The following is a 27644-nucleotide window of genomic DNA, read 5'->3' as shown; positions in this document are numbered from 1 at the left end:
GGAACTGTATGTTTTTATGTTGTGCGTCGCCCAGAGTGGCTGGACAATCAGCCAGATGGGCGACTAATAAATTTAATAAATAATAAATAAAATAAACATCTAACCCTCTTTTAAAGCCACCCAAACAGGTAGCCATCACTGTATCTTATATGAGCAAATGACCATGTGCTGCTGTGTGAAGTTCTTACTTTTGTCAGTCCCAAATCTTCCAACATTCAGGGATGCCTGCCTTTCTGGAGGAGAGTTGAAATGTTAGGTTTGTGGCTGGCTACCTCCAGGATCAGAGGTGACAGCTCTTGAGGGCCTCAGATGAAGGTCTTTTAAATGAAGCTGCCAGGGAGGAAGCTGCGGGCGTCCTGCTTGCAAACCACATGTTCCATCACTGAGCTATAGACCCTCAGTGGAAGGGAGACTCTGGTATGCCCTCTCAGCAAGAACAAATAAAAGAGTGGGGCTACTCAGTAACAGTGCCTACAAGAACACTATCTGCGGTTCACTTGGGGGAACAGACAGTGAGATTCACCACAGTGTAGCTTTGGAAGTTACTCCATGGGTTCAAGAGGGGCTTTGTTCAGCCCGCATGTTCTACAGGAAGTACACGGAGAGGCAATTGTGCTCCTCCTCTGCCCACCATTTCAATGCATTGCAGAAGATCCCTTAAATCAGCCACAGGGGCTACATCTGCTGGGGCTTTATATGGCTTATTAGGGCCTGCTGAGAAAGTTAGGCTTCCCCCGTTCTGCTCAACGGCAGGGGAAGACACCAGACAGCTAGGTGTACACAACACACACACACACTCGTTTGTAGTCTTCCCTAACAGTTTTAGAAAACACACAAGGGTTCACAGAACTGGTCTCTCCTAAGACAGAATAATGAGATAAAAATCAAAAGAGCCAACCTTTAAAAAAACTGTTAAAAGATTTATTGCAATAATACAATAAACTTATGGGGAACAAAACACGCATCTGTTTAGTTACAACCCTACTAGTTTGAAAGTGGCATCACAAGGTTAAGATTGCTGAAAAGGAGGGTCAGGGATTTGGGACATACATAGATCCCCCTCTTTGAGGGCCTGTTTTGCTTTTAAGAGAGAAGGGAGAGGAAGCATCCCTCGCTTCAGAAGCTCCACTCGGCACCTTTGAGAACCTTGGCCCTAAATGCACAATCCTGCCCTTGTGATGTCACAACTATGATCTTGCAAAATGCTCAACTGGCCACCTTTGGCCATGATATCCATTAATGCAGAGTCCCCTCCCCTTTTCCGTTCAGCAGAACAATCAACTTTTCTCAATTGCACTAAAGTGTTGGACACACAACTCCCAGTTTCTCCACATAGCTATATATGTGTAAAAACATATATTGTTACAAAAAAAAGTTTATCTCAAAAGGATTCAACACCAAACAACATAACAATCCTTGGGACGCACCTTTGCGAATTCTCTAATGGACGCTACACTACTGCGGAAGAGAGGTGTCATTTTAAAATGAGGGAATTGTGACAACTGATGCAGTTTCATGGCTTAATGGCATTTAAACATATCTTCCCCAATTCACCATAGACAACTGGCATGTCTGTTGGGAGGGTTTCCTCTTTTCTTTTTCAAAATAAACCATAAATAAGCAGCAGAATGGTTAAAATACCACAAGAGTGGGAGAAAAAGAGAACACACAAGAATTATTGACATGGGGAAAGGGCCCAGGCCATCCGAGAGGAACCTCCCTCCAGCAGCTCCGAACAGCCCAGCTCATCCGAAACTAATCAAGTGCCTTCCTTCTCAAAACCTTTTTCCACCGTACATTTTTACACAGGAGAGACTTGCAGGACAAGCCTATGCTGCTGTAACAACATCCCTTGAGACAAAGCTCTGGCCATGCGTAACCCCATTTCCTTCACATCTCTTGTAGCTGGATACCACCTCACCAGGTGCCTGCAGAGAAGACGCGGACTGGATCATACTATTGCTGTTCTTCTGAATTAGTCTTTGTGGGCTGGGATCTCACACCCAACAGATTTTAAAATAAAAAATACTGAGCTAGTGGGATCTTTGGTTTAATAACAAATTCATGAAACAAAAGCCTCCCCATTCACTCACCCAGCCAGCAAATGCCCATCTACCGTGGGAAATCTGTCAAAGTAAATACTCAGATTCTCATGCAGCGCCTTACATCCAACTCCGGGCCAAAATGGGGCAGTCGGTCACTGAAAACCTGAACAGAAGTGCACTGCGGAACTGCTATTGCCAAGAGCCGATTCAAATGTTCAGCATCTAGAACCTTCTTCATATGAATGTATGACACTTCAGAATGCATGTCGGCATTGGCCTGTTATCTGTACGAAGGAAGCTTTTTGCTTGGCAAGATTTTTGACGGGGGCTATGTATCTGTCTTATTCCACAGAAGCAGATCTCCACATGACAGAACTACATGCCCTCCTGAAAGTCTGAATAGGCTTCAAAGCAGAAAAAGCACCTTCAGGCTCATGCTGTTGGGAATGGGATGTGCAGGGAGGCTGCCCATCAGACTGGCATCCATGAGTGTGCACTGGGGACAAAAAGAGCAAAGGCATCAACCACACTAGAGGAGCAGAAATGCACACGCAACTTTTCTCCTTACGGTACCATAATGCAAAGGAGTTGCTACGGGGCGATGCCGGATGCTGAGAACTTCCTCTTTGGATGTCAGTGTTCTATGTGTGTGACAAACTAAGGTGTGGTTCAGATGATCAAATTCCTGATGGGAGCGGGGACCTAAGTCCCCTCCCCACTGCTCAGAATTTCATGTGATGCACAGGCATGTAAAGCCAACTCGCCTCCTTTTTCCCCTCACCGCTTTTCAGGAAGAACAGCCTACAGCCCTCAGCATGAGATGGCCACCCTGCACCTTAAGACTGGAAGCATGGAGGAAAGGGATGGGCAAGCATGCGCGGGGCTTCTTCATGTGAACCGATTCACAAATGTACATGTCAACGCTTGAACTTTCTCAAGGGGGCTGATCAAGAAAGGGGAACATTTTGAAAGGCAAAGTAACCCACCATGGTAAGCCTGCCTACTCAGAAGTCAAAGGTGCATTGTGCTACACAGCCAACAAGAAGCTGAACTGGATGCAAACATGAGGACGATTTTGAACCAAGGAGGAAAAAGATCCTTGTGTCACCAGCCCCAGGAGTGCAGGCTTTCCGAAAACACATGGAATATATAGTTGCCAAATTGGGGGGGAAGTGCGGCTTCTTTTCATACAAGAGGATTTGTGACAAGGCAAACCTTATTATAGCAGTAGAATTACTCTGTATTGGCAAGTTATTTATGACCATAATAATTCTCTTTGGTGTCAGGTAAGCAGAATAAGAAGCCTAGGACCTCTGAGTCTCAACATGGAAAACCTTCTATTACTGGATCAACAGAGCATGCACGCACACGCACGAAAAGGCATGGCCTACCATCCATTTTTTCTTTTTAAAAAAAATAATCTATTGATAGTGAAGAAACATGATTTTTTTTGTATTAAAATTCTGGCAACTGAGATTAGAAACCACATAATGCATCGCTTGCACATTTTGCCAGAAGGCTCTACAAATGTGCATTTGAGCTGTACATCTTTTTTTCCTGTGCATTGTAAGAGACGCGCACCTTTTTTTTTTTTTTTTAAGGACAAAGTAACCCAAGACCCCCGTTAGGAACTATTCACAGGGGAAGGCCTTGTGCATTGGCATCACTCTCAAAATGGTTTTCCTTAATGCTGTTCCTCTTTTGGTCTTCACACTTCAAATGACTGCCAGTTCACATCTCTCGTCTGTTTTCTTCCTTTCCTTCTTTTTTAAAGAAACTAAAAAATAAACTAAAAATGACAGACAGGATTCTCCTCCTTTCATCCTCAGCAGAACAGTTGAGACTTAAGAGGTGCCAAGTTCCGTTTCAGGTGTTCGAAGTGTATGCGGAGAGAAATTTACAAAGCCATCGCAGTCAGCGTGGGCAAATTAAAACCATCTTTTAGACGTGTGTGTGTGTGTGTAATGCGATTAGAAGTCTGACCCTTGTTGTTCCAGGCACTACTGAGCTGAATATGTAAGGTTTACTACAGTGATGGCGGGTCGTAGGAAGGAACTTCCCCCCCAGAGGCCCAAAAGTTGCCTAGCGGTGTCCAGTGTATGCCTTGAACCAGGAGGTAACAGACGCTGCTGCCGAGGAGATCATGCCTCCGGCGCTGCTGGTGCTAGCCATGGGCTCTCGTGAGGCCAACGTGCTCTGGCTCTGCAGCATCTCTGCCGGCTGGGAGGGGATGTCGCAGAACCGCGGGCTGGGCAGATTCTCCCAGTCCGTCCCAAGGTCAGTCTCTTCATCGCTGATGTGCTCGTCTCCGCTCTCGTCTGTTTCGCCGGCGCCACTGGGATCCACAAACTCCATGGAGTCTTCCAGATCAGCACTGATCTCGAACGGACCGGATCTGCGAGCGTTAAAAAAAGATGTCTTGGTCAGTTGTCACCAAAAGGAGAAAGCCAAGCCTCTTCCGCTTGGATTAGAGCTGGAAAAGCAAAGCCCAAAGAGACAAAGTGTGTTCAAAAGAGGCTACACACAGAGAGATCTCTATTCATGCCGGTGGACAACAGGCACTCTCACAGTTCAGGGACTCATTCCAGCCTGGCAAAAGCACCAAAGGGAGGCAGGGAACAGGTCCAATGAGGGGCATGGCCTAGGGAGTGTCAGGGCTGGATAAAGAGACCTGGAGGGCTGCATTCAGCCCATCCCGAGGTTCCCACCCCTTGACATAGAAGGTCCTGCTCAGAGCCATGGAACAGCGTTTGTCCAAAACCTGCGAGAGTTGCTGCCGCTCAGATTCTCCTGGGCAACACAGACTGTTGCTCTACCTCAGTACAAGGCAGCTTTCATGGCAAAACTTGGCTCTCTGTTCAATCTCTGGTGCACTCATCAAGGCACCAGGATCCATTTCACTGTTCAGGAAAGGCTGCATTAAAGAAGCAAGCTTTGAGCAGGGAGAGGGAGGTATCCTGGTGGCAGAGAGATGGGGAAGGCTGTGCCAGGCTTAGGAGTGGCACAGGAACGAGGCAGGAGGGTGAGAAGAGGATGGCAGGGCGCCAAAGGGGCAGCGGCAGCAGCCTCTTACCTTCCCAAGTCTTCCGTCTCAGGGCTGACCAGGTACATCAGGTTCCTGAGCGTATGCAGAGGGTGCAGGAGGTCTAAGTTGACATGCTAGAACACCAAGAGGAAGAAAGCAGAAGAAAGCAGATCAGGCAAGGCAAGGAAGGGCAAGCGGGAAGCTGCCCAAGAAGTCAAAAGAAAAAGGGCATTCACTGTACCTGAGAAAAGCAAAGGTAAAGGATGTTGGTGTTCAGCTTTTTTACTGCCCACATGAACTTCCTCCTGCTGAGATTTTCCCCGCAGAACTCACTGCAAGACACGTTAAAACACACACATATGCACAAACTGAAGAGCAAGGCCTCAAGAAAGAAGCCTCTCCTCTGTCACACCAGTTGCCTTCTGCAATGCTGGCAAATCGTAAAACGTTTTGGCAAAATGATGGGTTTTTGCAACAGCTACAGAACCATTTGTGCATTTCACCCATACAGAAATGAATCCCTTGGAGAGGGGGGAGGAAATTGCACCTGCTTGCCCAGCCACCCACCTTGTACATATTCACCAGGATGTGTGAACAGACCGTGTGTGTGTGAGAGAGAGAGAGACAGAGAGAGAAGCTTGACGAACACAGAAACAGTTATTAGGCTTTCTGTTTTCTTTGCATTCCTTTGGGACACTGAGCTCAATGTAGTCCAATATGATATGGACACCAAGCCAAGGGTTGTGGTTCATTTCCTCTCAGCACCAGGAGTGAAGCAGGTACAATCAGCTCAAACACAGTTTACGTGAATGTGTCCCACTATAGTAATAGGATTACTAACACAGAATCTAGACAATCCGTTCACAGAGATCCTGTAAGGAGCTCTTACCAAGCTTGTAGCCTACATGTTAGTTGACAATTGTATGGAACGTTTCAACTTAAGGCTTAAGTCCAGACCCACACAAAGGACATCCACTGAGTTTTTGTTTGTTCAGCGTTTTCCACTGCTGAGGAGAAAGACCATTATTCCCTTTAAGGTTGGCCTTGTCTCTGGCAACCTTTGCACACAGCAAGCCAAGTGCCAGCTGGGGGAGCGTGTGTGCCATCTCCGTTCTCCAGACCCTGCCCATGGAAGACCCAGTTGCCGTGAGCTCTCCAAAGTCAGATTTGTCAAGAGTTTCTACCTCTGTTCTTTATCTTGCCCCCACTTCCTTCTCAATATGCATCCAAACCATCTTTTTCTAATCTTTCCCCGTTCCCAGATAAATGGAAAATGTGTTGGTAAGCAGGAAGCCAAGAGGACCAGGTATGGAGACGTTAAACAGATTTCAGTCCCCAGATGTTTATTCAAAATTCTCAAGATATAGTCCTATTCTTTGGATTTGATTCATAAAAATAAATAAAACGAGACCATTCTATGAAGTTGGCTGCTTTTGTGTAACCTGCACAATGCCCCTGACCATTTCCATCAAGGAGTCATGCTTGTCTTTTGGGACTTCCGGGAAGGGTGACTTAGCCTGTGCCTGCTTTTGAGACGGGCTCCTGCCTCAAAAGAAGCTTATTCAGATATATCAGTCAGTTTTTTCTTTTTTTTTTGACTGATTAAACTTCTCCCGGGTAGGGAGAAACGAAGAGATTAACCTCAAAGCCTATTTTTGTTGGGACGACCAGATCTCATTAATTTATGGGACGAGGTCCAGCCGACGAAGGTGGGACGGATTTTCAACAGCAAGCTCTATCTGTTAAAGCGAACGTTCATCTTATCTTCTAAGAGAGAACGCACTAACAGGCAAGCACCCTTCTTTCTATATTTTTCTTTTACTTGACTTAAATTGTTGCTGTTTAAAAGAGATTTGCCAGATTGATCGGTTTTTGACATCTCACTGGGGAGCCGTAACTTCTCTCTGCTACGCACTAATTAATAGCTTATCTCTGTTTTTGTTGCAAAAAGCTGTCCTGGATTTGCATTCTAAAGATATACACAGAAGAGGGATTTCTATTCCAGATTTTTATTTTGAAAAAATATTATACTGTTTTGAGACTACTCTCTTTTTGGTCTATTTTATTTTGACGAATCTGTTTCTTGACGATTGCCATTAATTGTTTCGATCCTGGGAACTGCATTTTGTTTACTTAACTATTGGAGAGATAAGGCTGTCTGCTCTGTTTATACTGTGATGTCACCAAGTTTGGAGTATTAACCCAATTGTTGCTGAAATAAGAAGTGGTTTTCCTATATTTTTCTTTTAAAATGGCAATTAAGAAAGTGGCTGAAAATCTGGAAATAACTATGTTTCAGAAAATAATGGATGAGATTGAGATAATGAAAATTGAATTGAGTAAAATGAAGCAGGAGATTAAAGATATAAGGGTCCCTGTGAGAGAGGTGATCCTGGAAGGGGTCCCTGTGAGAGAGGAGACCCCGGAGATTGGAACAGGGGTCCCTGTGAGAGAGGTGACCCTGGAGACTGGAATAGGGGTCCCTGTGAGAGAGGAGATCCCGGAGATTGGAACCAACGTGGAACAGGAACAAGATTTGGAGTCTATGGACTTTAGAAATAAAATCTATTGTTTGGAACTCAATGTTATCTCTGAAGAAATGAATGAAGATTCTAGAGATAAAGTTATCAATGGCATGGATAATCTTCTGGACTGGAATGATGTGATGGAGCCCAATATAGAGAAAATCTATGGAATTAACTGCAGCCATGTGACAATGGAAAAACTTTTAAGAGATGACCCAGTGTATTTTGAAAAAAAGAACAGAGATATGATTTTACAGCAGTATTTCAGCAACCTATTCAGAATGGATGGCAAGAAAATATTTGGGATAGAGGTAATTCCCATCAGACTCTTACTATATGACTATGGCTTTGACAGCAAGATTATTATGGAATACTGATAATGGAAGATTGGATATTGAAATTACTGGACTTAACAAGACTACTGAAGATGGAAGATGGAAAATGGAACTAATAGAGATAATAGAACAATGGCTACTGAAATTATTGAACCTAACAGATTCTGATGTGATGGATTAATTGAAATGTTTATTTTGACTATGGTTATGACAATAAGATTATCATAATTAGTAATGAGATGGATTAATCGATATGCTTATCTGGAAAAAAAAATTGATAGATATATTTCTTAAAGAATTGAAACCTCTCTTTGACTTTTTGTGGAAAGAATAAAGTAATGTTTATGAGATTTGATGATTAAGTAAGATAACTACTGGAGGAAAGTGATTTTATAATATGACTTAAGAGACAGGATTGTTATATATTATAGACTTATAACTGATTTGATCTTTGACAAATGGGAAGTCAATATTTTACTCTTTATTTTTTATTTTTGTTTTTTTTTTTTTTCTTTTTTTCTTTTTGTTTAACTATTTTTGATTTTGTTTTTTGTCTTTGAATGTTTTATGATTTTGTCTTGTATGTTTTATGAAAATCTGAATAAAAATTATTGAAAAAAAAAAAAAAAAAAAAAAGGAGTCATGCTTGTCTTTTGACCCGACTTGGCAGGCAGCAGACTCTTTAGCACACAGCATTTGCATCCTTTACAGTCAGTCAGTCTTGGGCTGTGTCTGCACACGCAGGGACGCTGAGCTTCATTAGGGCTAGTGAAAAGGCAGAACTCCCACTCTTAAGCTGTTTGCATGCAGAGAAGCTGATCAAATGCACCGAGAGGAGGTGAAATATATACTGCTGTCAAGAAGGGCGGTTAAGTATTACCATTTCTTGTAAGAACATAAGAGGCGAGCCTGCTGGATCAAACCAGTGGCCCATCTCGTCCAGCAACCCGTCCTCACAGTGGCCATCCAGATCCCCTAATGGGATGTCTGCAAGCAGGACCCGAGCACAAGGGCACTCTCTCCTCCTGAGGTTTCCAGCAACTTACATTCAGGAGCATGCTGCCTCCAACTGTGGGGTCAGAGCATAGCCATCATGGCTAGTAGCCACTGATAGCCTTTATCCTCCATTTGCTATCACCACCACATGTTTATATAGGCCTTGGGGTACCAAAGGTGCTTTGCATGCCTTACCGTGTTGTAACTGTTACAACAGGCAATTGCACAATGAGATTTGTTATGTCGTTGCATCTGCTGTGAATTTGCTTTGCGGAAAAGGGGTCTCTCAAAACATGGCACACGGACAAACAAATACTAAATTACAACTGGAGATCGGAGTCATATGAATTGGACACTCAAAACACATGATGTCCCCGAGCACCCCTGAATGGAATTTCCCAAGACGACTTACCTGTTGTAGAGCTTCTTGGGAAGGTTGACATTAAGTATATGTGACAAAATGTTGACAAGCTGAGTTGCATAGCAAAGCGCAGCACTGATAGTATAAGCAGGGTTGTTATGCTCCATGTCTACAACAGAAGGAAAAACAACAACCACCCATCAGCAGGTTGTGAAAGGACTCCCCAGAAGTGGCAACTGTATACATTGCTCCGAGATACTATCCAGGGATTTGTGCAGCCAGAAGGTAATTCATTGTTATTCGTATTCCTGATCCGCACCACAGCTTTAATCATCTCTGAAGCAGCAGCGCCTGGGATCCTCTCCCTACACATGTAGGACTGGAGATGAGAGCACCACACGGCCTGTAAGGGCCCCCAATACACCCCCACAGACGGAACACACACCTGCCGCCCTGGGCTCCTTTTGGAAATTTAATAAATTAAAAATAAATAAAAGTTCTGCACCGAGGCAAATGGCAATTTGTGTTCTCCCTAAGTTATACAAGTTGTTTTAACTCCCCTGAATTTTGCATGACAGTCAGCTTTTGCTAATCCAGAGGAAAGGCACGGAGCTCTGTAGGGCACTGATGGCATTCCCCAAATTACAGAAATTCTGGGCGCCAGATACCCTTTCAGCTTCTGAGATTTCTGCTGCAAGGCACTTGAAACATGTTGTCACAGCTACGATGGCAAGAAACTTGCTTTTTTTTTTTACTAGAAAAGAAAAGAAAGCCAAGGCTTATATCCAGTGCAGCGCTAAGTTAACATCCCATCAATGCAAGGATCCTTGCTTGCCCAACGGAACTTCTCCCCTCACCCCCCAAAAATCTGTTCTGGGGTTCCCCTAACCTCTGGAGCCAATTAGGGCATACGAGGTGGAGAGGAACCCCATGGTGTAAGCGAGATTCTTTGTGCTGGCGGGATGCTTACTCATGCTGCACTGGATACAAGCCCAAGATTCTTAGGAAGCTGAATTACGTGGCCAGCACCAGCTTCCACAGCTCTTTGTGTAGCTCCAAGATTACAAGCCGCATGGAGCCTCCCTACACCCTCTCATGTTTCCCCTGCATAAGACTATATGCTCTGCACTGATGCGCACAATGCACTCCGAGAGAAGAACTGGGGAGAAGCCAGCCTTCCAAGTGGCTCTGAGAAGCTTAACTCACACCTGGCACTTTACCTGGCCCTTGAGTGGTTTTCTTCTCTTCCACCCAGTTGTAATAAGCCGAATAATCCCCATTGTTGGGAAGGGTTATCCAAGGCCCTGCGATGGCGATACTGGTGTCCCCGTTGTGATCGTCACACACCCAGCGCCCAGACAGGTAAGTGGTCCTCCTGGCTTCTGCCAGCTTGCTCACTGTGCTAGAAGTCATGGCACTGTCGCTCTCGGACGACACGTCTGCAGGGTCCCTGGAAGAAAGGCAGGAGGCTGAAGACCAGTCTCTAGGATGGTATATAGCCATCATGGCTAGTAGCCACTGAAGTGTTCATGAATATGGGGAATTTCTGCAGAAAGTGTGCAGAAAGCATTTAGTTAATTAGTTAAATAAATCCCTCACCGTACAATCCCAACCTTTGCTCAGAGGCACATTACCAAACTCTTCCAAGCTACACAGGAAGTGGATTGGACTGTGAAAGACCAACCCAAATTGTGTTTGCATTTTGACACATTTGTAGGGCAGTTCAATATCTCAGAGAGGAGGTCAGGTCTCCTGCTCCCCTGGTGCATTCACTATAGCTGCCCAATTTCCCTCCTTTTTAAAGTTTGATAGAAATATCTGTGGGCTACAGGTACGTTGTTAAACGCAAGGTTTTTTGCCTATTTGTGAATGATCTCCAATCAGCCATGAAACTCACTGGGTGATCCTGGGCCAGTCACTAACTGAACTTAACCTAACCTACCTCCAAGGTTTCCTTCAAGGGTAAAATGGAGAATTCAGTGCCACATACATCACCATGATCAGGATGTAAATATAAAAGATTTTAAAAATTAAGACGTACATCTCACTGTGCTCAGTGGGACTTCTGTCCAAATAAACGTGGTTCTGATTTGGGTACAAGCTGGGTGATATAAGGGGGAAAGCAAATCACCCATCAACACAACTCCTCGTCCCCATATTCCTGTTGCCTTCCAATGTCGCCAGTTTTCCTGCCCCAACCCCACAACAGAACACAGACATCTGTCACTCATTACCTTTTGCAGACCAAGGAAGAGAACACTTCCTGAGCCAAATGCACTAAGAGAGTTTTTCAAACACATTCATGCCCCCAAGGATCATGGTGAATATCTTGAGAGTCTTATTACAAAGTTCTCACACAGATTTTGTGCTTGTAACCCTGATTTGATGGGAGAGCTTGGCCTTGGCCCAGACGCTGTCTATGTTCTCTGCTACTCCTCTGTGTTAACCGCAGCAGCTAGGCAGTGGCTTTTTCCCTACCTCATGCCAACCTTCACCTCCTCAATGGGGAAGATGACCGAGGTCAGTTCGATAATATGCGACCGCCGGAGGCTGGCGAGATGCTCATGCTGGCTCCTCAAGTCAGAGTTCCTTTTTTCCACCAGGTCTCCAAGCTTGCGGTTGTGCCTCTGGATCTTCTCCTTCTTCTCCTGATGGCGCTGAGCCCTGCGGTAAAGCTTCTGATTCTCATCTTTAATTCTAAGAAGCCACTCAGAATCTAGGTCAGCAAAAGGCAACAGTGAGCCTCTTGGACTGAACAATATCCTCTTCAAAATGGCGTCGGCACTGTTAATTACCCAAAGCTATTACTGCTTACATCAGAGATGGCCAGTCATGGGAATTAACTCTGGTTTTCAAACTTTTAACTCATTAAATTTTTCAGCTAACTTTAGTAAAAAAAAGCGGCTAGTTAAGTTGCTCTAACGGTTATAACTGGTTGCTCTAACAATTAGGACGTATCCGCTTGCAAATGAATGGTATCTTTATGAAACCTAAAGGCACTCTTCAGTATCTTTGACTATGCAGTCCATACGCCATGAGTACTGCAGAATAATGTCTGCTCATAGAGGAGATGTGAACACATGAAAGCACACTAACCAAGATGACTTACTTGAAGGCTAAAGCTTCATTCCTCTTATTTAGAAACAAATCCCACTAAACAAAGCAGAAATTACCTCTAAAAACAAATGCATAAGACTGGGCTGTGGCAAGTGTTTAGAATCTTCCAGGAATTACTAAGCAAAATGTGTCTTTCTCCGTGAGATGGAAAATGAATCTGCCCAAGCTGTTTGGGTGATAGTCATAAATATTAGTAACTTCAGGAACAAACACATTGCGGGGCCTAGGTAGTTGGGACATAAAAATTGGGAGTGTAAGACTATCCATCATCCTTATGGGATCAGTGGATGATCCTAACAAGATACGGGATGGTATCATCTAGATCAGCCTTCACCAGCCCAATGCCCTCCAGATGTTTTGAATTATTTGCCACTTCTTACAGCAAACAAAAACAGCAACAACATACACAGACATAACTAGTTATCCTCCAAATTAAGTACTGAAGGCCTGGGTAAATAAAAATATTTTTGCCTGGCACCTATGATCAGAAGAGTGCAGGACACGGAATAATGGGCTCACGTTGCAGGAAGCCAGATTTCGATTGAACATCAGGAAAAACCTCCTAACTGTTAGAGCCATAGGACAATGGATCCAATAACCTAGAGAGGTAGTGGATTCTCCGACACTGGAGGCATTCAAGAGGCAGCTGGACAGCCATCTGTGGGGAATGCTTTGATTTGGATTCCTGCATTGAGTAAGGGGTTGGACTTGATGGCCTTATAGGCCCCTTCCAACTCTACTATTCTATGATTCTATGCCAGACTGGGGTCTATGAGAATTGTAGTCTAAACAATCTGGAGGGCATCAGGTTGTAGAAAGCTGACCTAGATTCTAGCACGTACAATAGTTTCTTAATCTCTGCACCCGCTTATCAAACCAGAACCAGAAGAACAGTGCTATGAAGATGTTTTCCCCGCAGTTATTTCTATAAAGAACTCAGTCTGAAGATTTCACAAATACTGACTTCTTATATCTGAGAACTAAAAAACAAAAATGATTTTAATGTAAGGTATAAACATCTATACTTTTCGCCCAATGACAAGAAGGGGCCGATTTTAAAAAATTACTATGGTGACATCACGTAATTATCATTGGGACAGAATAGTAGTTTTCAAATTGCCTACCCTTCGGAAACCCTTTCTGCCTCAGAACCCCTGCATGTTAGCCATAGCACCCCTGGCTGTATCAGAGGATTCTGATGCACAGTTCTTCACACTGGGTGCCAGCCAGGCTGATTGGGCCAAGCAAATTTATGCAAACTGAAAGTGTCCTCTCAATGCTATACCGCTGCCGAAGACTGCAGGGGCAGATCGGTAACAGAGGACAAACCCTCTTTCAAACATGTTGCCCACTGTTACTGATCATCTTACCAAAGAAGCGTCTGAAAAATGCTACAGGTTACATAGCACACTTTGCAAAACCGCTGGGCTTGAGGGCTATGGGAATGGACTGACTCTTCTACTGCATGATCATCACTTACTTCTTGCGATTTCTTCATTTTCTTTGCAAATCGTTTGCTTCAGCTGCTCAATCCTCATTTTGCAAGACATTATTTTCCACCTCTGAAAGAAACAAAGCAACTAGGAGAAACTGTCCAAAATCCACTGCCTTTAGCAGTCTCAGTATTAAAAACAAAAAACACCAACCCTGATCTGCTTCAGGGCCCAAAGTAACAGTGCTACAATTGACTATTTCTTATCCCATCAACTGCATCTTATGGTGTTTAGGGCTAGAAGTTTCCTGAGCCACTCAAAAGGTAAACATTAAATAATTAGGACCCAGAGTTATCCTGGAGCTGGCAGAGGGCGGTAATTAAGTAAATGAGAGCTGCAATTGGGAACTCTTCCAGGATCAAGTTAAGAAGTTCAGAAGAGGGCAACCAGAATGATCAAGGGGATGGAGCGACTCCCTTACGAGGAAAGGTTGCAGCATTTGGGGCTTTTTAGTTTAGAGAAAAAGCGGGTCAGAGGAGACATGATAGAAGTGTATAAAATTATGCATGGCATTGAGAAAGTGGATAGAGAAAAGTTCTTCTCCCTCTCTCATAATACTAGAACTCGTGGACATTCAAAGAAGCTGAATGTTGGAAGATTCAGGACAGACAAAAGGAAGTACTTCTTTACTCAGCGCATAGTTAAACTATGGAATTTGCTCCCACAAGATGCAGTAATGGCCACCAGCTTGGATGGCTTTAAAAGAAGATTAGACAAATTCATGGAGGACAGGGCTATCAATGGCTATCAAGGGCTATCAATGGCTACTAGCCATGATGACTGTGCTCTGCCACCCTAGTCAGAGGCAGCATGCTTCTGAAAACCAGTTGCCAGAAGCCTCAGGAGGGGAGAGTGTTCTTGCACTTGGGTCCTACTTGCGGGCTTCCCCCAGGCACCTGGTTGGCCACTGTGAGAACAGGATGCTGGACTAGATGGGCCACTGGCCTGATCCAGCAGGCTCTTCTTATGTTCTTATGTTCTTAAGACATCAGATAAATCTGTTTTATCTCAACCAAATTCTTCTGCAACCTAAAGTTACAGATCTTGGTTATTGGCCAGCTATTTGGGCATTTTAGAAACACAAAGACTGGATAGAGGCTAGACTGCTTAGATGATTTTACACCACTGGAAATAGCTAAAGGGTCTGCATTTATTTATATTCTGCCTTTCCTTCAATGAGCTCAAGGCATTGCATATGGTCTCCTCCCACCCCCCACCCACATTTTATCATCACAATAACCCTGCAAGGTAAGTTAGGCTAGGAGATGGTACTGGCACAAGGTCACCAGTGACCTTTGAGGCTGAGTGGGGATTTGAACCAAGGTCTCCCCAGTCTGACACTCTAACCACCACCCCACACTGGTAGAGACATATGATAAAAGCAACTCTTTTTTGCTGAACTTAACAGATACAAGACATCCACAGAACTTAAGGGTATTTGATCTTCCTTTTTAATATGCAAGATTACTCTGGTAAGGACAAATGTAATCTCATTACAGGGCACTGAGCTCTGTCACTGATTTCTATTTTTTCCTTCTCTTAAGTATTATTAATTGACCAATGTGGATTTGGGAGTGAGGTTTACGAATTGCCCTTACAGTGCAGTTGTTGCATAGATTACCAAGATAATGCCGATATTGTGCTTTGAACACTTAGAAAATGGAAATGGACTGCCTTCAAATCGATTCCGACTTATGGTGACCCTATGAATAGGGCTTTCATGGTAAGCAGTATTGAGAGGGGGTTTACCATTGCCTCCCTCTGAGGCTGAGAGGCAGTGAGTGGCCCAAGGTCACCCAGTGAGCTTCATGGCTATGTGGGGATTCGAACCCTGGTCTCCCAGGTCGTAGTCCAGCACCTTAACACTACACCACACTGGCTCTCTGAACACTTAGAACAAAATGCTAAATAAATGCTAAGTATTACTATTGGACTGAAGCTGGGACCTTAAGGAAAGGGGCGAGGTAATAATAATAATCACACTGCCCTGGGAATGCATGCACAACAGAAACCCACATTTGCAAGGCCAATCATGTGGTTCCTTCCCATGTGAAGAATCGGTATAGGGCTACACTACAAAAGAGCAGCTCCACTTAAATGTGAACTGGATGACTTCCAAAGGACTCACCAACTGGTCAGTTATCCATTTTCCCTCCATAGCTTTTAACAACCTAAAAGAAATGAGGGAAGGGGGAGGAGCAGAAGATTAATGACAACCAGAATCATGCTCTTTGCAAAAGGCAGAAAGATGATCTCCCTGCGCTTAAGCCAACCCAAAAAGATCAGTTAAACTGAACAGGGACTTACTGGGACTGGAATTCATGCTGTTTGCTCCTCAGGTGGTTTAATCTCTCTTTCTTTTCAGAAAACCTGCAAAAGGGTAAGATGTAAAGTTGTGAACACGAAAAAGGTCTGCTAATCTATGTGACTAAGAGCTTGTGTGGAGATACTTGGTTTTTCTTTTAAAAAAAGAAATCTCTATACAGCACTTTCAAATTTAGGGTGCTTTATATATATTAACAATATATATTAACAAATCATTATCATCATCAATGGGCAACAAGATGAATGAAATGATGCCTCACATTTTAGAGTGCTTAAAGCACAGCTGTTTGGCTTAACTATGAGCAGGGGGGAAAGATAAGTAGCTGATGTTCCACTGGTAGATCACTAGCCAACTTCCAGTAGGCCACCTCAAGGCTGACTGTGGCCTGATCCAGCCAGCCAGCCCTCATGTTCTTAATCCAGATAACTAAACCCACATTAGTTACGCCTTAACTGCTAAGAGAACCTGAAAATAGACCCACAGTTTATACTATATAATATACCAACCATAGGATTCTAGTAAAAATAAATAATACAAACTGAGGTCAGCCCACCTGTGACCTAGAGAAACTACAGGTTGTTAAAAGCCAACCATATTTAATCATTTTGCAAGCTCTACTAACAGAGATGAACAGTGAAGGGCATTTCGAACAATATCTCATCTTCCTTCCCTTCTGCTTCATTTGCTTCTTTATAAAATCAGTAAATTTAAAAATATTATGGAATGTTGCATTTCCATCAATAGTAATTTCTGCCATATGTTTTAGCAGCATTTCCAGGTTGATTAGTTTAATTAATTTGTAGTAGAGAAGGAAGGGGAAAGCCAGCCATGAGTGTGTGTCACTCACTGTTCTACCCTGGGACAACATAAAAGAATTTTAGCAATATGATCAAATGTTTACTTGGCTGTACATCCATGATGAGTTGCAACAGTACAACATTCATATTTATATACTTTGGGAGGAGAAAAACAAACTATAGTGATGTCATTTAACTGCAATGTGTACTTTTAAGTGTCTGTTGCATAAGGTTTGAAAGAACAGGCAAGATACAACTTTTAAGATAAAACACATTGGTTTGAATCCAAATTTGTTGTTGCACAAGTAGAAGGCACTTTTGTTCACTCTGAGGAAGGGGATCCCAATTTTCGGCAATTCTCCATTCCTGCTGCACCTCCCCTCATGGCTCTGGCTGTGGAAGGAAAAGGGAGGGAGGCAGGAAAGCCTGAGAACGGCTCTGACTAAGCTAAAGTGAAGCCTGGCTTGAGGTATCACTGAAATCAGTGTGGACAGATTAGCCTTTGGAGAAGACTGAGATATGGAACCAATGACCTAGGGAGGTGGTGGGTTCTTCAACACTGGAGGCATTCAAGAGGCAGCTGGACAAGCCATTGGTCAAGTATGTTTTAAGTTGGATTCCTGTACTGAGCAGGAGGTTGGACTTGATGACCTTACAGACCCCTTCCCACTCTACTATTCTGTGGTTCTACAAGCCTGAGAGTAGGGCACAAGAAACCATGAAATGGTGGGAAAAGAGACCTTTCTGCACTACTGCATTTGTAGTTCCACAACGAAACCTGCTTGCCCTTATCTGACAAACGCAATTTAAGGTAGGAAGACTGAGCCTCTTGCAGCACAATCCTATGCATTTCTACTAAGAAGCAACCCCATTGAAGTAAGTGGGTGTAAGATTGGAACCTTAAGGTGCCAAATATAACTGGAACAGCAACACAGAAGCGCACCATGACAATTTCACATATTTACTGATGCAATGGCACCGATTTAACTATTTATGTATTTTTAGAGAGAGGTTTGCATTGCATATTTCCTCTACCGATATGAAGATGCCAAAAGCAACACACGTTAACAAAAGCCTAAAAACAAAAAATAATAAACATATTCAAACAAATAAATCAGGTATAAAAAGCACCAATCAATCTAAAACTCAAACCTAACAGGCCTAAAGGACCCAGGACTAAATCAGAGGAAAAGTTATACGGATAAATTAAAGGCTTGCTGGAAACGAAGCATATTCAAATGGAAATTGAACACCAGTGGAGCAGGAGGCAACCAAACTTCCTTGGGCAGGAAGCTCTACGTGTCAGGTGCCACAACAGAAAAGGCCCTCACAATGGTTGAAGACGGAGCAATCTAAACCCAATATCCACCAGTATGAGCAAGTTAGGATCTGGTGCAGTCCCCAATCACTGCTCGGCCAGAGATACACTGGCATAAGTCCCTCATCCCAGCTCAGGTGGGGCTCAGACGAGGCTGGCGTAAGTCCCCCAAAAGGGGCATTCTGGGGATGGGGGAGGCAGGGAGGGACTTATGCTCGATCCTAACTGCGTTCACCTCAGTCATGTGACTGGCAACCTGGTGGAACTTACACCAGCTAAGAGAGTTGTATAAATCAAACTATTTTAAAGGCTTGTTTTCCCTCTGCCAGTCTTGGGCCGTCTCAGCCGGCAATAGCCTCGCTCCTGAACGGGGTTTGGATCTGGCACATTTTACATGGCTTAACTTAAGCTGGCATAAACTATGCTGGCTTGCTTGCTCCCTAAGAGTTCCAGTAGCTAAAAAAACAGTGGCAGAACTCTAAGAGGAGGATGTGTAAAATGAGACCCTCCTTTCAGCTGGATCTCTGCTGTGCTTTTGGTATGTGCATTTGGTTTTGCTGTTCTGCTGAAAAGCTGCTTCTGAAATATATTAAGAGGCGTGTCCAGAACAGCAAGCCATGCAGAAACAAAGAAGCAGGCAATTCTTAAATGCTCTAAAATAAACTTTTTGGTGTGCAAATGAGAGAAAGGAATGCTTCCGCTTATTCAGGAAAAGACTGTGCCTCAGCTATGAGACATATGGAAAACCATGGCCTATGAGAATGAGATCAGAAATGGTTACACCAGAACTGGCCCCAAAGGGCTAATGCACTACTCATCAACAAAACATGTAAGAAACCATCGTGATTCTAGTATACTAAATATATTAAAAGCGACCCCTCAGCAAAGCAGATTATCAATTTGTTTAAAGTTTATAATGATCTTCTGGCTGTCACTACACAGAAATACAGATGACTAAGTGATCTATAAATATTTTAAAGAAATAAGTAACTATGATTCACGGCATGACCAAATCCTTACAGACAGCACCTCTTCAAGAACACAACATACACAGTCTGACATAATGGATTGCAAAAATGTGTAACAGATACTGCACACGTTCTGTTGGGCTTTCACACAAATGACCAATATAACCATCAAAGAAACTGTTCACAAACCGTAATGCAGAGTTTCTGTTGACTGAAGGTTACACCATGTGATATACCACAATGTGGGTTCACTCAGCAGGATAATTAACTGGCTGAACATTTTCAACTGGCACATGCCATCTACTTTCTGAGAAAGATTTATTTGCATGACCGAACAAAATAACAAGTTTCGATAATGCTTTGTGTAGCTCAAACCTATGCAAGTTTACTCAGAAGTCCCACAATGTTCAACAGGACTTGCTCCCATAAGTGCCCATACACACTTACACACACAATCCCATACACACTTACTTTAGGGGGGGGGAATCTCCACTGAACATACTGGGGCTTACTACAGAGTAAACTTGCATAATCTCTTTTTGAGTTTCCAGCAGATCCTGCAAATTTTCCAGTAACTGCAAACTAAGACACATATAACAGTTATTGCAATTAATTTCCATTAAAAAAATCTTCCTACTGCTACCTGGGTTCACACATTTATTTATTTATTATTTGATTTATATCCCGCCCTTCCTCCCAGCAGGAGCACATCATAGTCAGCCATAAAGGACAAACAAATCAAGTCCACTTTAGTTCTACTCATACTTCTCATGCTAGGAGGAAACAAGCCACAATCGCTAGTTTCATATTATATTTGATCCAGGGACTGTGGTTTGTTTCATTCCCAGCAAGCCATAATCAGTAGCCAAAGTTTGTTTTGGAGTGCCCTATGTCGGTGAAGCCAGTAAGATACACTAATTTTGACAGCTACCAGAAATAGTCTTTCCATTCTCCCAACATTGTTCCCTAAACTATGCCCCAATACCCAAAATACACTGCACAAATCAAGGGCAGGAGGACACCTCTATTTTTACTAATTGCAGGAGTTCCTGTCATACAATGATTCATCACTGACAATTAAGTGTTTACCAAGCTCAAACTTCATAACACAAAGAACTGGAAGGAAACGAATACTGCATTTCATCATGAAATGTAATTTAGGAGCAGACTAATAATGAGGACATTTAAATCCTATTAAGAACTAAGTGACTCAAAGGGCTATGAAATTTAGGCTTGAGAAGGAGGAATGACAAGCATACGTTAAAAAGCAAGCTTATGCACACTTACTTGAACTCAGTGAAAGATTTAGGAACTTATAAAATTGCCTTATACAGTGTCAGATTATTGGTTCAGTCGCCCCACTCTGAGTGGTGCTGGCACTTCATTCATTCATTCATTTATTAGATTTGTTAGTCGCCCATCTGGCTGGTTGTCCAGTCGCTTCAAGTGTCAGGCTGAGGAATCTCGCTCATCACCTGCTCCCTGATCTAATTAAGATGCTAGGAATGAATCTGGGAACTTCTGCATGCAACTCAAGGTATGGCCCCTCCCCAAGTTAGAACCAGACGACACAAGGCAGAGGAAGCTGTTCACAAAACCTAACAACAGAAGGGTGCTACAAACAAAAAGGGGCACCAGCCAAATGAAAGCCATGTACAACGTTAAAAAAGTTACAGCAGCACCTAAGACCCCACAGACATAAAGAAGAGTTTCTGCCATTTTGCATCCTACTGGAGATGGGACCAAAAAAAAGGTAAAGGTGTCCCCGCACTTGTAGTGCGAGTCGTTTCTGACTCTTAGGATGACGTCTTGCGACGTTTACTAGGCAGACCGTATATATGGGGTGGGATTGCCAGTTCCTTCCCCGGCCTTTCTTTACCCCCCAGCATATGCTGGGTACTCATTTTACCGACGGATGGATGGAAGGCTGAGTGGACCTCGACCCCGTTTACTGGAGATTAGACTTCCTCCTTCCATTGGAATCGAACTCCGGCCGTGAGCAGAGCTTCAGCTGTGTTATCGCTGCTTACCACTCTGCGCCACGGAGGGTCTTTGGGACCAAAAAGCCACATGATAATTTTTTCCAGCACAGCCTCCACTTGGATAGCCCAGAGACAATAAGAGTAATCCTAGTAGCTTATGCACCGAGACAGAAAAGGGTGGCCTTGAGGCTTCTGCTGGGGAAAGCTACCAACTGCAGGAGCAAACATCCACAAGAGAATACAGGTCAGAGTCTACCTGCACAGTCCTTGCAGGGTGAACATGAATAATATATTGGGGCACATGTTCCAAAACACACACACAGAGTACTGATTGATCAGCTTCAAATTTCTTCTGGGAATTTCACCCATATGGAAGCAGACATGCTACAAATAAAAGCTGTTTTGCCAATTTGCAGAGCTAAAAATATTTTTATATCTCTATAGGCAACAAATTTTAAAAACCAGCATTAAGATGTTAGGCAGCATCTCTCCACAGAATTAATCTTCTAAAAAACAATTCTTAGGAACCACCGTAACATTTATATGTGATCTATGCCAACTGGCATCTGGGATTCCTCCAACACTAAACCAGTGTAAAAAGAGAAAGGATGGGAATTGTGTCACAAATTTCTGATTTCAAAGCAGCAGGTCAATCTAATACAGTGGGTCACTACTCAATTTGAAGCTCACAAGGCTCCATTCACAACCACACCTGCAGCAACATGAGGTGCCATCTTATGTTGCTAAAGAGCCTCAAGGAGGAGCCTCCGAACCAAGATGGGAGAACTGGAGTGCTTGGTCTTAGAGAAGAGCATTGATATAGTGAGCATAACCGAGACCTGGTGGAATGGAGAAAACCAGTGGGATACGGTTATCCCTGGATATAAACTATATCGGAAGGACAGGGAAGGACGTATTGGTGGCGGAGTCGCTCTATACGTGAAAGAAGGCATTGAATCCAGCAAGCTCGAAACCCCAAAAGAGGCAGACTCCTCCACAGAATCGTTGTGGGTGGTGATACCGTGCCCCAGGAGGGACTTAATACTGGGAACGATCTATCGTCCCCCTGATCAAAATGCTCAGGGAGACCTTGAGATGAGATATGAAATTGAGGAAGCATCCAAACTAGGAAATGTGGTAGTAATGGGTGACTTCAACTACCCGGACATAGACTGGCTGCATATGTGTTCCAGTCATGACAAAGAAGCAAAGTTTCTAGATATTCTAAATGACTATTCCCTAGATCAGTTGGTCATGGAACCGACCAGAGGGACGGCAACCCTGGACTTAATCCTCAGTGGGGACCGGGACCCGGTGCGAGATGTAAGTGTTGTTGAACCGATTGGGAGCAGTGACCACAGTGCTATTAAATTAAACATACATGTAACTGGCCAATTACCAAGAAAATCCAACACGGTCACATTTGACTTCAAAAGAGGAAACTTCACAAAAATGAGGGGATTGGTAAAAAGAAAGCTGAAAAACAAAGTCCAGAGGGTCACATCACTCGAAAATGCTTGGAAGTTGTTTAAAAACACTATATTAGAAGCTCAACTGGAGTGCATACCGCAGATCAGAAAAGGTACCGCCAGGGCCAAGAAGATGCCAGCATGGTTAACAAGCAAAGTCAAGGAAGCTCTTAGAGGCAAAAAGTCTTCCTTCAGAAAATGGAAGTCTTGTCCGAATGAAGAAAATAAAAAAGAACACAAACTCTGGCAAAAGAAATGCAAGAAGACAATAAGGGATGCTAAAAAAGAATTTGAGGAGCACATTGCTAAGAACATAAAAACCAACAACAAAAAATTCTATAAATACATTCAAAGCAGGAGACCATCTAGGGAGACAATTGGACCCTTGGATGATAAGGGAGTCAAAGGTGTACTAAAGAACGATAAGGAGATTGCAGAGAAGCTAAATGAATTCTTTGCATCTGTCTTCACAGTGGAAGATATAGGGCAGATCCCTGAACCTGAACTAACATTTGCAGGAAGGGATTCTGAGGAACTAAGACAAATAGTGGTAACGAGAGAGGAAGTTCTAAGCTTAATGGACAATATAAAAACTGACAAATCACCGGGCCCGGATGGCATCCACCCGAGAGTTCTCAAAGAACTCAAAGGTGAAATTGCTGATCTGCTAACTAAAATATGTAACTTGTCCCTCGGGTCCTCCTCCGTGCCTGAGGACTGGAAAGTGGCAAATGTAACACCAATCTTCAAAAAGGGATCCAGAGGGGATCCCGGAAATTACAGGCCAGTTAGCTTAACTTCTGTCCCTGGAAAACTGGTAGAAAGTATGATTAAAGCTAGATTAACTAAGCACATAGAAGAACAAGCCTTGCTGAAGCAGAGCCAGCATGGCTTCTGCAAGGGAAAGTCCTGTCTCAGTAACCTATTAGAATTCTTTGAGAGTGTCAACAAGCATATAGATAGAGGTGATCCAGTGGACATAGTGTACTTAGAGTTTCAAAAAGCGTTTGACAAGGTACCTCACCAAAGGCTTCTGAGGAAGCTTAGCAGTCATGGAATAAGAGGAGAGGTCCTCTTGTGGATAAGGAATTGGTTAAGAAGCAGAAAGCAGAGAGTAGGAATAAACGGACAGTTCTCCCAATGGAGGGCTGTAGAAAGTGGAGTCCCTCAAGGATCGGTATTGGGACCTGTACTTTTCAACTTGTTTATTAATGACCTAGAATTAGGAGTGAGCAGTGAAGTGGCCAAGTTTGCTGACGACACTAAATTGTTCAGGGTTGTTAAAACAAAAAGGGATTGCGAAGAGCTCCAAAAAGACCTCTCCAAACTGAGTGAATGGGTGGGAAAATGGCAAATGCAATTCAATATAAACAAGTGTAAAATTATGCATATTGGAGCAAAAAATCTTAATTTCACATATACGCTCATGGGGTCTGAACTGGCGGTGACCGACCAGGAGAGAGACCTCGGGGTTGTAGTGGACAGCACGATGAAAATGTCGACCCAGTGTGCGGCAGCTGTGAAAAAGGCAAATTCCATGCTAGGGATCATTAGGAAAGGTATTGAAAATAAAACAGCCGATATCATAATGCCGTTGTATAAATCTATGGTGCGGCCGCATTTGGAATACTGTGTACAGTTCTGGTCGCCTCATCTCAAAAAGGATATTATAGAGTTGGAAAAGGTTCAGAAGAGGGCAACCAGAATGATCAAGGGGATGGAGCGACTCCCTTACGAGGAAAGGTTGCAGCATTTGGGGCTTTTTAGTTTAGAGAAAAGGCGGGTCAGAGGAGACATGATAGAAGTGTATAAAATTATGCATGGCATTGAGAAAGTGGATAGAGAAAAGTTCTTCTCCCTCTCTCATAATACTAGAACTCGTGGACATTCAAAGAAGCTGAATGTTGGAAGATTCAGGACAGACAAAAGGAAGTACTTCTTTACTCAGCGCATAGTTAAACTATGGAATTTGCTCCCACAAGATGCAGTAATGGCCACCAGCTTGGATGGCTTTAAAAGAAGATTAGACAAATTCATGGAGGACAGGGCTATCAATGGCTACTAGCCGTGATGGCTGTGCTCTGCCACCCTAGTCAGAGGCAGCATGCTTCTGAAAACCAGTTGTCGGAAGCCTCAGGAGGGGAGAGTGTTCTTGCACTTGGGTCCTGCTTGCGGGCTTCCCCCAGGCACCTGGTTGGCCACTGTGAGAACAGGATGCTGGACTAGATGGGCCACTGGCCTGATCCAGCAGGCTCTTCTTATGTTCTTATGTTCTTAAGAGGATGTATGAATGAAACAACCAAATATGCAGGCCAGTTTGGTGGATCTTTCTCTTATTGTCAGGCCAGGAAGGAAGACTACTTAGCTACTACTTAGCTACTATCCCTGTTTAGAATAGAAAAGGTCAACACTTGAACTGACAGTTCACTACCATCAAGTTGTGCACTCACTTGGGGATCTCAGTGTCCCTGTTCTGACATGGGGTGGAGGGAAAACTAACATCATCCTAGGTAAATGCAGCGAGGAGACAAATATCCATGCTTATAACCAAAATCAAGGAACACTGCCATTGTCTTGGAAGTGACCATACCGCCAACCAGCCTGGGTTTTCCTCAGCCCTAAGCCTGTGTCCACAGCATACCTTTAAAGCACACACTCCCAAATCCTGAGAACTATAGTTTACCCCTCACTGATCTACAATTCTCAGGGCCCTCAACAAACTACAGTTCCCAGGATTCTTGGGGGGGGGGATATAGAGGCATGCTGTGTATGTAGCCTAAAACCATAAGCACCACTGGATGTGACTAGAGGTTCACTTTCAGTCACAGATTCATAGAGTTGGAAGGGGCCTCGAAGGTCATTGAGTCCAACCCTCTACTCAACACAGGAATCAAAATTAAAACATACTAGACAGGTGGCTGTCCAGCTGCCTATTGAATGCTTCCAGTGTTTGAGGGACCAGTGCCTCCCTAAGTCATTGGTTCCATTGCCCTACAGCTCTAACAATCAGGAAGTTTTTCCTTATGTTCAGTCGAAACCTGGCCAACCAGATGCCTTCACAGAAGCCATTAAGCAGGGCATGAAGCCATCTGCCCCGCTGTTTGCCCACAGCAACAGAAGTACAATGACCCTCCACGCGCAAGTTTATAGAGAGAAGTGGTTGGGGGGGTCTATCAGCCAGGGCTTAGCCCTGGACCTCGGGGTAGTTACCACCTCTCGGCCCTGGAACACGGGAGGCATAACCCGAGTGCATTTGAGCATGTGCAGAGAGTCACTCTCTCTCTCTCTCGCTCCACACACACAATTTCTGAGGGAATCTTAACTACATCCAGCCCCCTCGGAGGGGCTCGGAGGGGGGAAAGAAACAGACGCACTTTCCCTTCTAGAGGTTTAGCCCAGATGCCCGTTTGTTCCCAGCAGAAGAGAAGCAGCCAGGGCCGCAGCCCCGGCCTAGCGTTCCTCCTCCTCAGGCTCACCCACCGCTCCGAGTCCCGCCCGTCGAAGAAGACGAAGTCCCCGCCGCGGACGCACTTGGCGCAGGTCAGCCGACGGCGCGTGGTGTTGCAGAGCGGGCACCGCTCCACCGCCACGTACAGGCCCTCGGCCCCGGACTCCGCCTCGGCGGGCTCTGCTCCCTCGGCGCCGGCGGCGGCCATAACACCGGGCCGTCCTTGCTGCTGGTGCTGCTGCCGCCGCCGCGCCAGGCCGGACCAGCCGCCGCCCCTGGGAGACGCCATGTTGCCGTTGGGCTCGCGGCAGCCGGCGGTCACGTGGGACTTTGTTTTCAATCCGGGGTATGATGGGAAACGAAAAGGAGGGAGGGCGGGGCTGCAAGAATGCTGATAACGATGACGCACTAGGGGGCGGGGCTGAGAGGAATTTCGCCACGTGGGTGCGGCTGTATTCTCTGTTGACTTGGGAGCAGGAGGTAGCCGTCCAGGGTCGTCTTAGGTCTCGTCCAGGCGCTCTCACGAGGCAAAGGAGCTGCAGCGATGAATCTGGCCTGACCTTGAATAAGTGCAAGGGTCAAGGGTCCCAGATCAGAAGCAAGAGCTCCGGGGCTGCATGGGAGCCGGGGCATTGCTCCAGCAACTTCCCTGCCCCCGCTGCTTGCAAGCATCCCTGTCCCTGCGAGCATCCCTGGCTGGAGCCGGGCACTTCTCTGCGTCGCTCGGTGCTCCTCTTCCTCTGAGCACTTCTGTTCAGTCACAGCAGGCCGCGCCCCATCTCTCCTCATCCTCAAGGCTGGGAAGGGGCAGCCTCTGGGTCTCCCACCTCACCAGTCACGGGGGCTTCATCAAGTGGGCTCTGCTGCCCAGTCTCTTCCCTCCTCCCCTTCGGAGTCCTCATCCTGAGGTGCCTCTCACTCCTGAGCTGAATCTGAGGGCTCGGAGAGAACTTCCTTCAACTGACTGAAAGATTTTGTGAGTGTCTCATCGTTCATCCTACAGATCATCACTCTAGTCGACTGCATTCTGCAGCCTTCCTAGGTGCTTGAAACCCCCATATACATATTTGGCTGGGCTTTCTTGTAAGTCGTTCGGGGGAGGTGTCTTAGACCCTTTACTTTTTTGGGAGCTAGGTCCCAATATCTCCAGCATCCCACAAGCCAATCGGCGTGAAAGGGGAGTGTGTTTGCCCCTGAGGAGAGTCTTCTAACATGCTTCCTTCCCTGCTGATTGGAGCCGATCAGAGTGAAAGGAGGTGAGTCAGCCATTGAGAAGACTCTTTTCACTAGCTAACACTATTTTCATGCTTATATTAAAATCATTGGGTCCCTGCTATGACTAACATTCAGTATCAACCAAAGTGGCTACACTGCATCATGTTTTTTTATAATAATAATAATATTTTAAATAAACCAATACCATAAATAGCATAATTTAT

General features: G+C 44.5%; 1 protein-coding gene across 1 annotated transcript; it reads right to left on the bottom strand.

The window, feature by feature from the left end:
* Positions 1-899: 899 nt before the first annotated feature.
* Positions 900-26570, bottom strand: ATG14 (autophagy related 14). The gene is made up of 10 exons (XM_061612499.1): positions 26238-26570; positions 16205-16267; positions 16026-16068; positions 13885-13966; positions 11766-12003; positions 10508-10737; positions 9339-9456; positions 5312-5402; positions 5119-5204; positions 900-4440 (listed from the first exon to the last, which is right to left on the bottom strand). The coding sequence occupies exons 1-10, from the start codon at positions 26492-26494 to the stop codon at positions 4128-4130; spliced, it is 1521 nt and encodes a 506-aa protein (XP_061468483.1). The 5' UTR covers positions 26495-26570; the 3' UTR covers positions 900-4127.
* Positions 26571-27644: the final 1074 nt, after the last annotated feature.

Source organism: Rhineura floridana, chromosome 2 (genome assembly GCF_030035675.1).
Source record: "Rhineura floridana isolate rRhiFlo1 chromosome 2, rRhiFlo1.hap2, whole genome shotgun sequence".
In the NCBI taxonomy this organism is placed as follows: Eukaryota; Metazoa; Chordata; class Lepidosauria; order Squamata; family Rhineuridae; genus Rhineura; species Rhineura floridana.
This window is presented reverse-complemented; position numbering and strand designations above follow the sequence as displayed.

Excerpts from the sequence above, each read along its gene's own strand:
- ATG14 (XM_061612499.1), bottom strand. The coding sequence starts at position 26,494 with ATGGCGTCTCCCAGGGGCGGCGGCTGGTCCGGCCTGGCGCGGCGGCGG. Across the intron at positions 16,069-16,204 it reads CAGCATGAATTCCAGTCCCA|GTTGTTAAAAGCTATGGAGG; the intron begins GTAAGTCCCTGT and ends CATTTCTTTTAG. Across the intron at positions 12,004-13,884 it reads AAATGAAGAAATCGCAAGAA|ATTCTGAGTGGCTTCTTAGA; the intron begins GTAAGTGATGAT and ends TTGCTGACCTAG.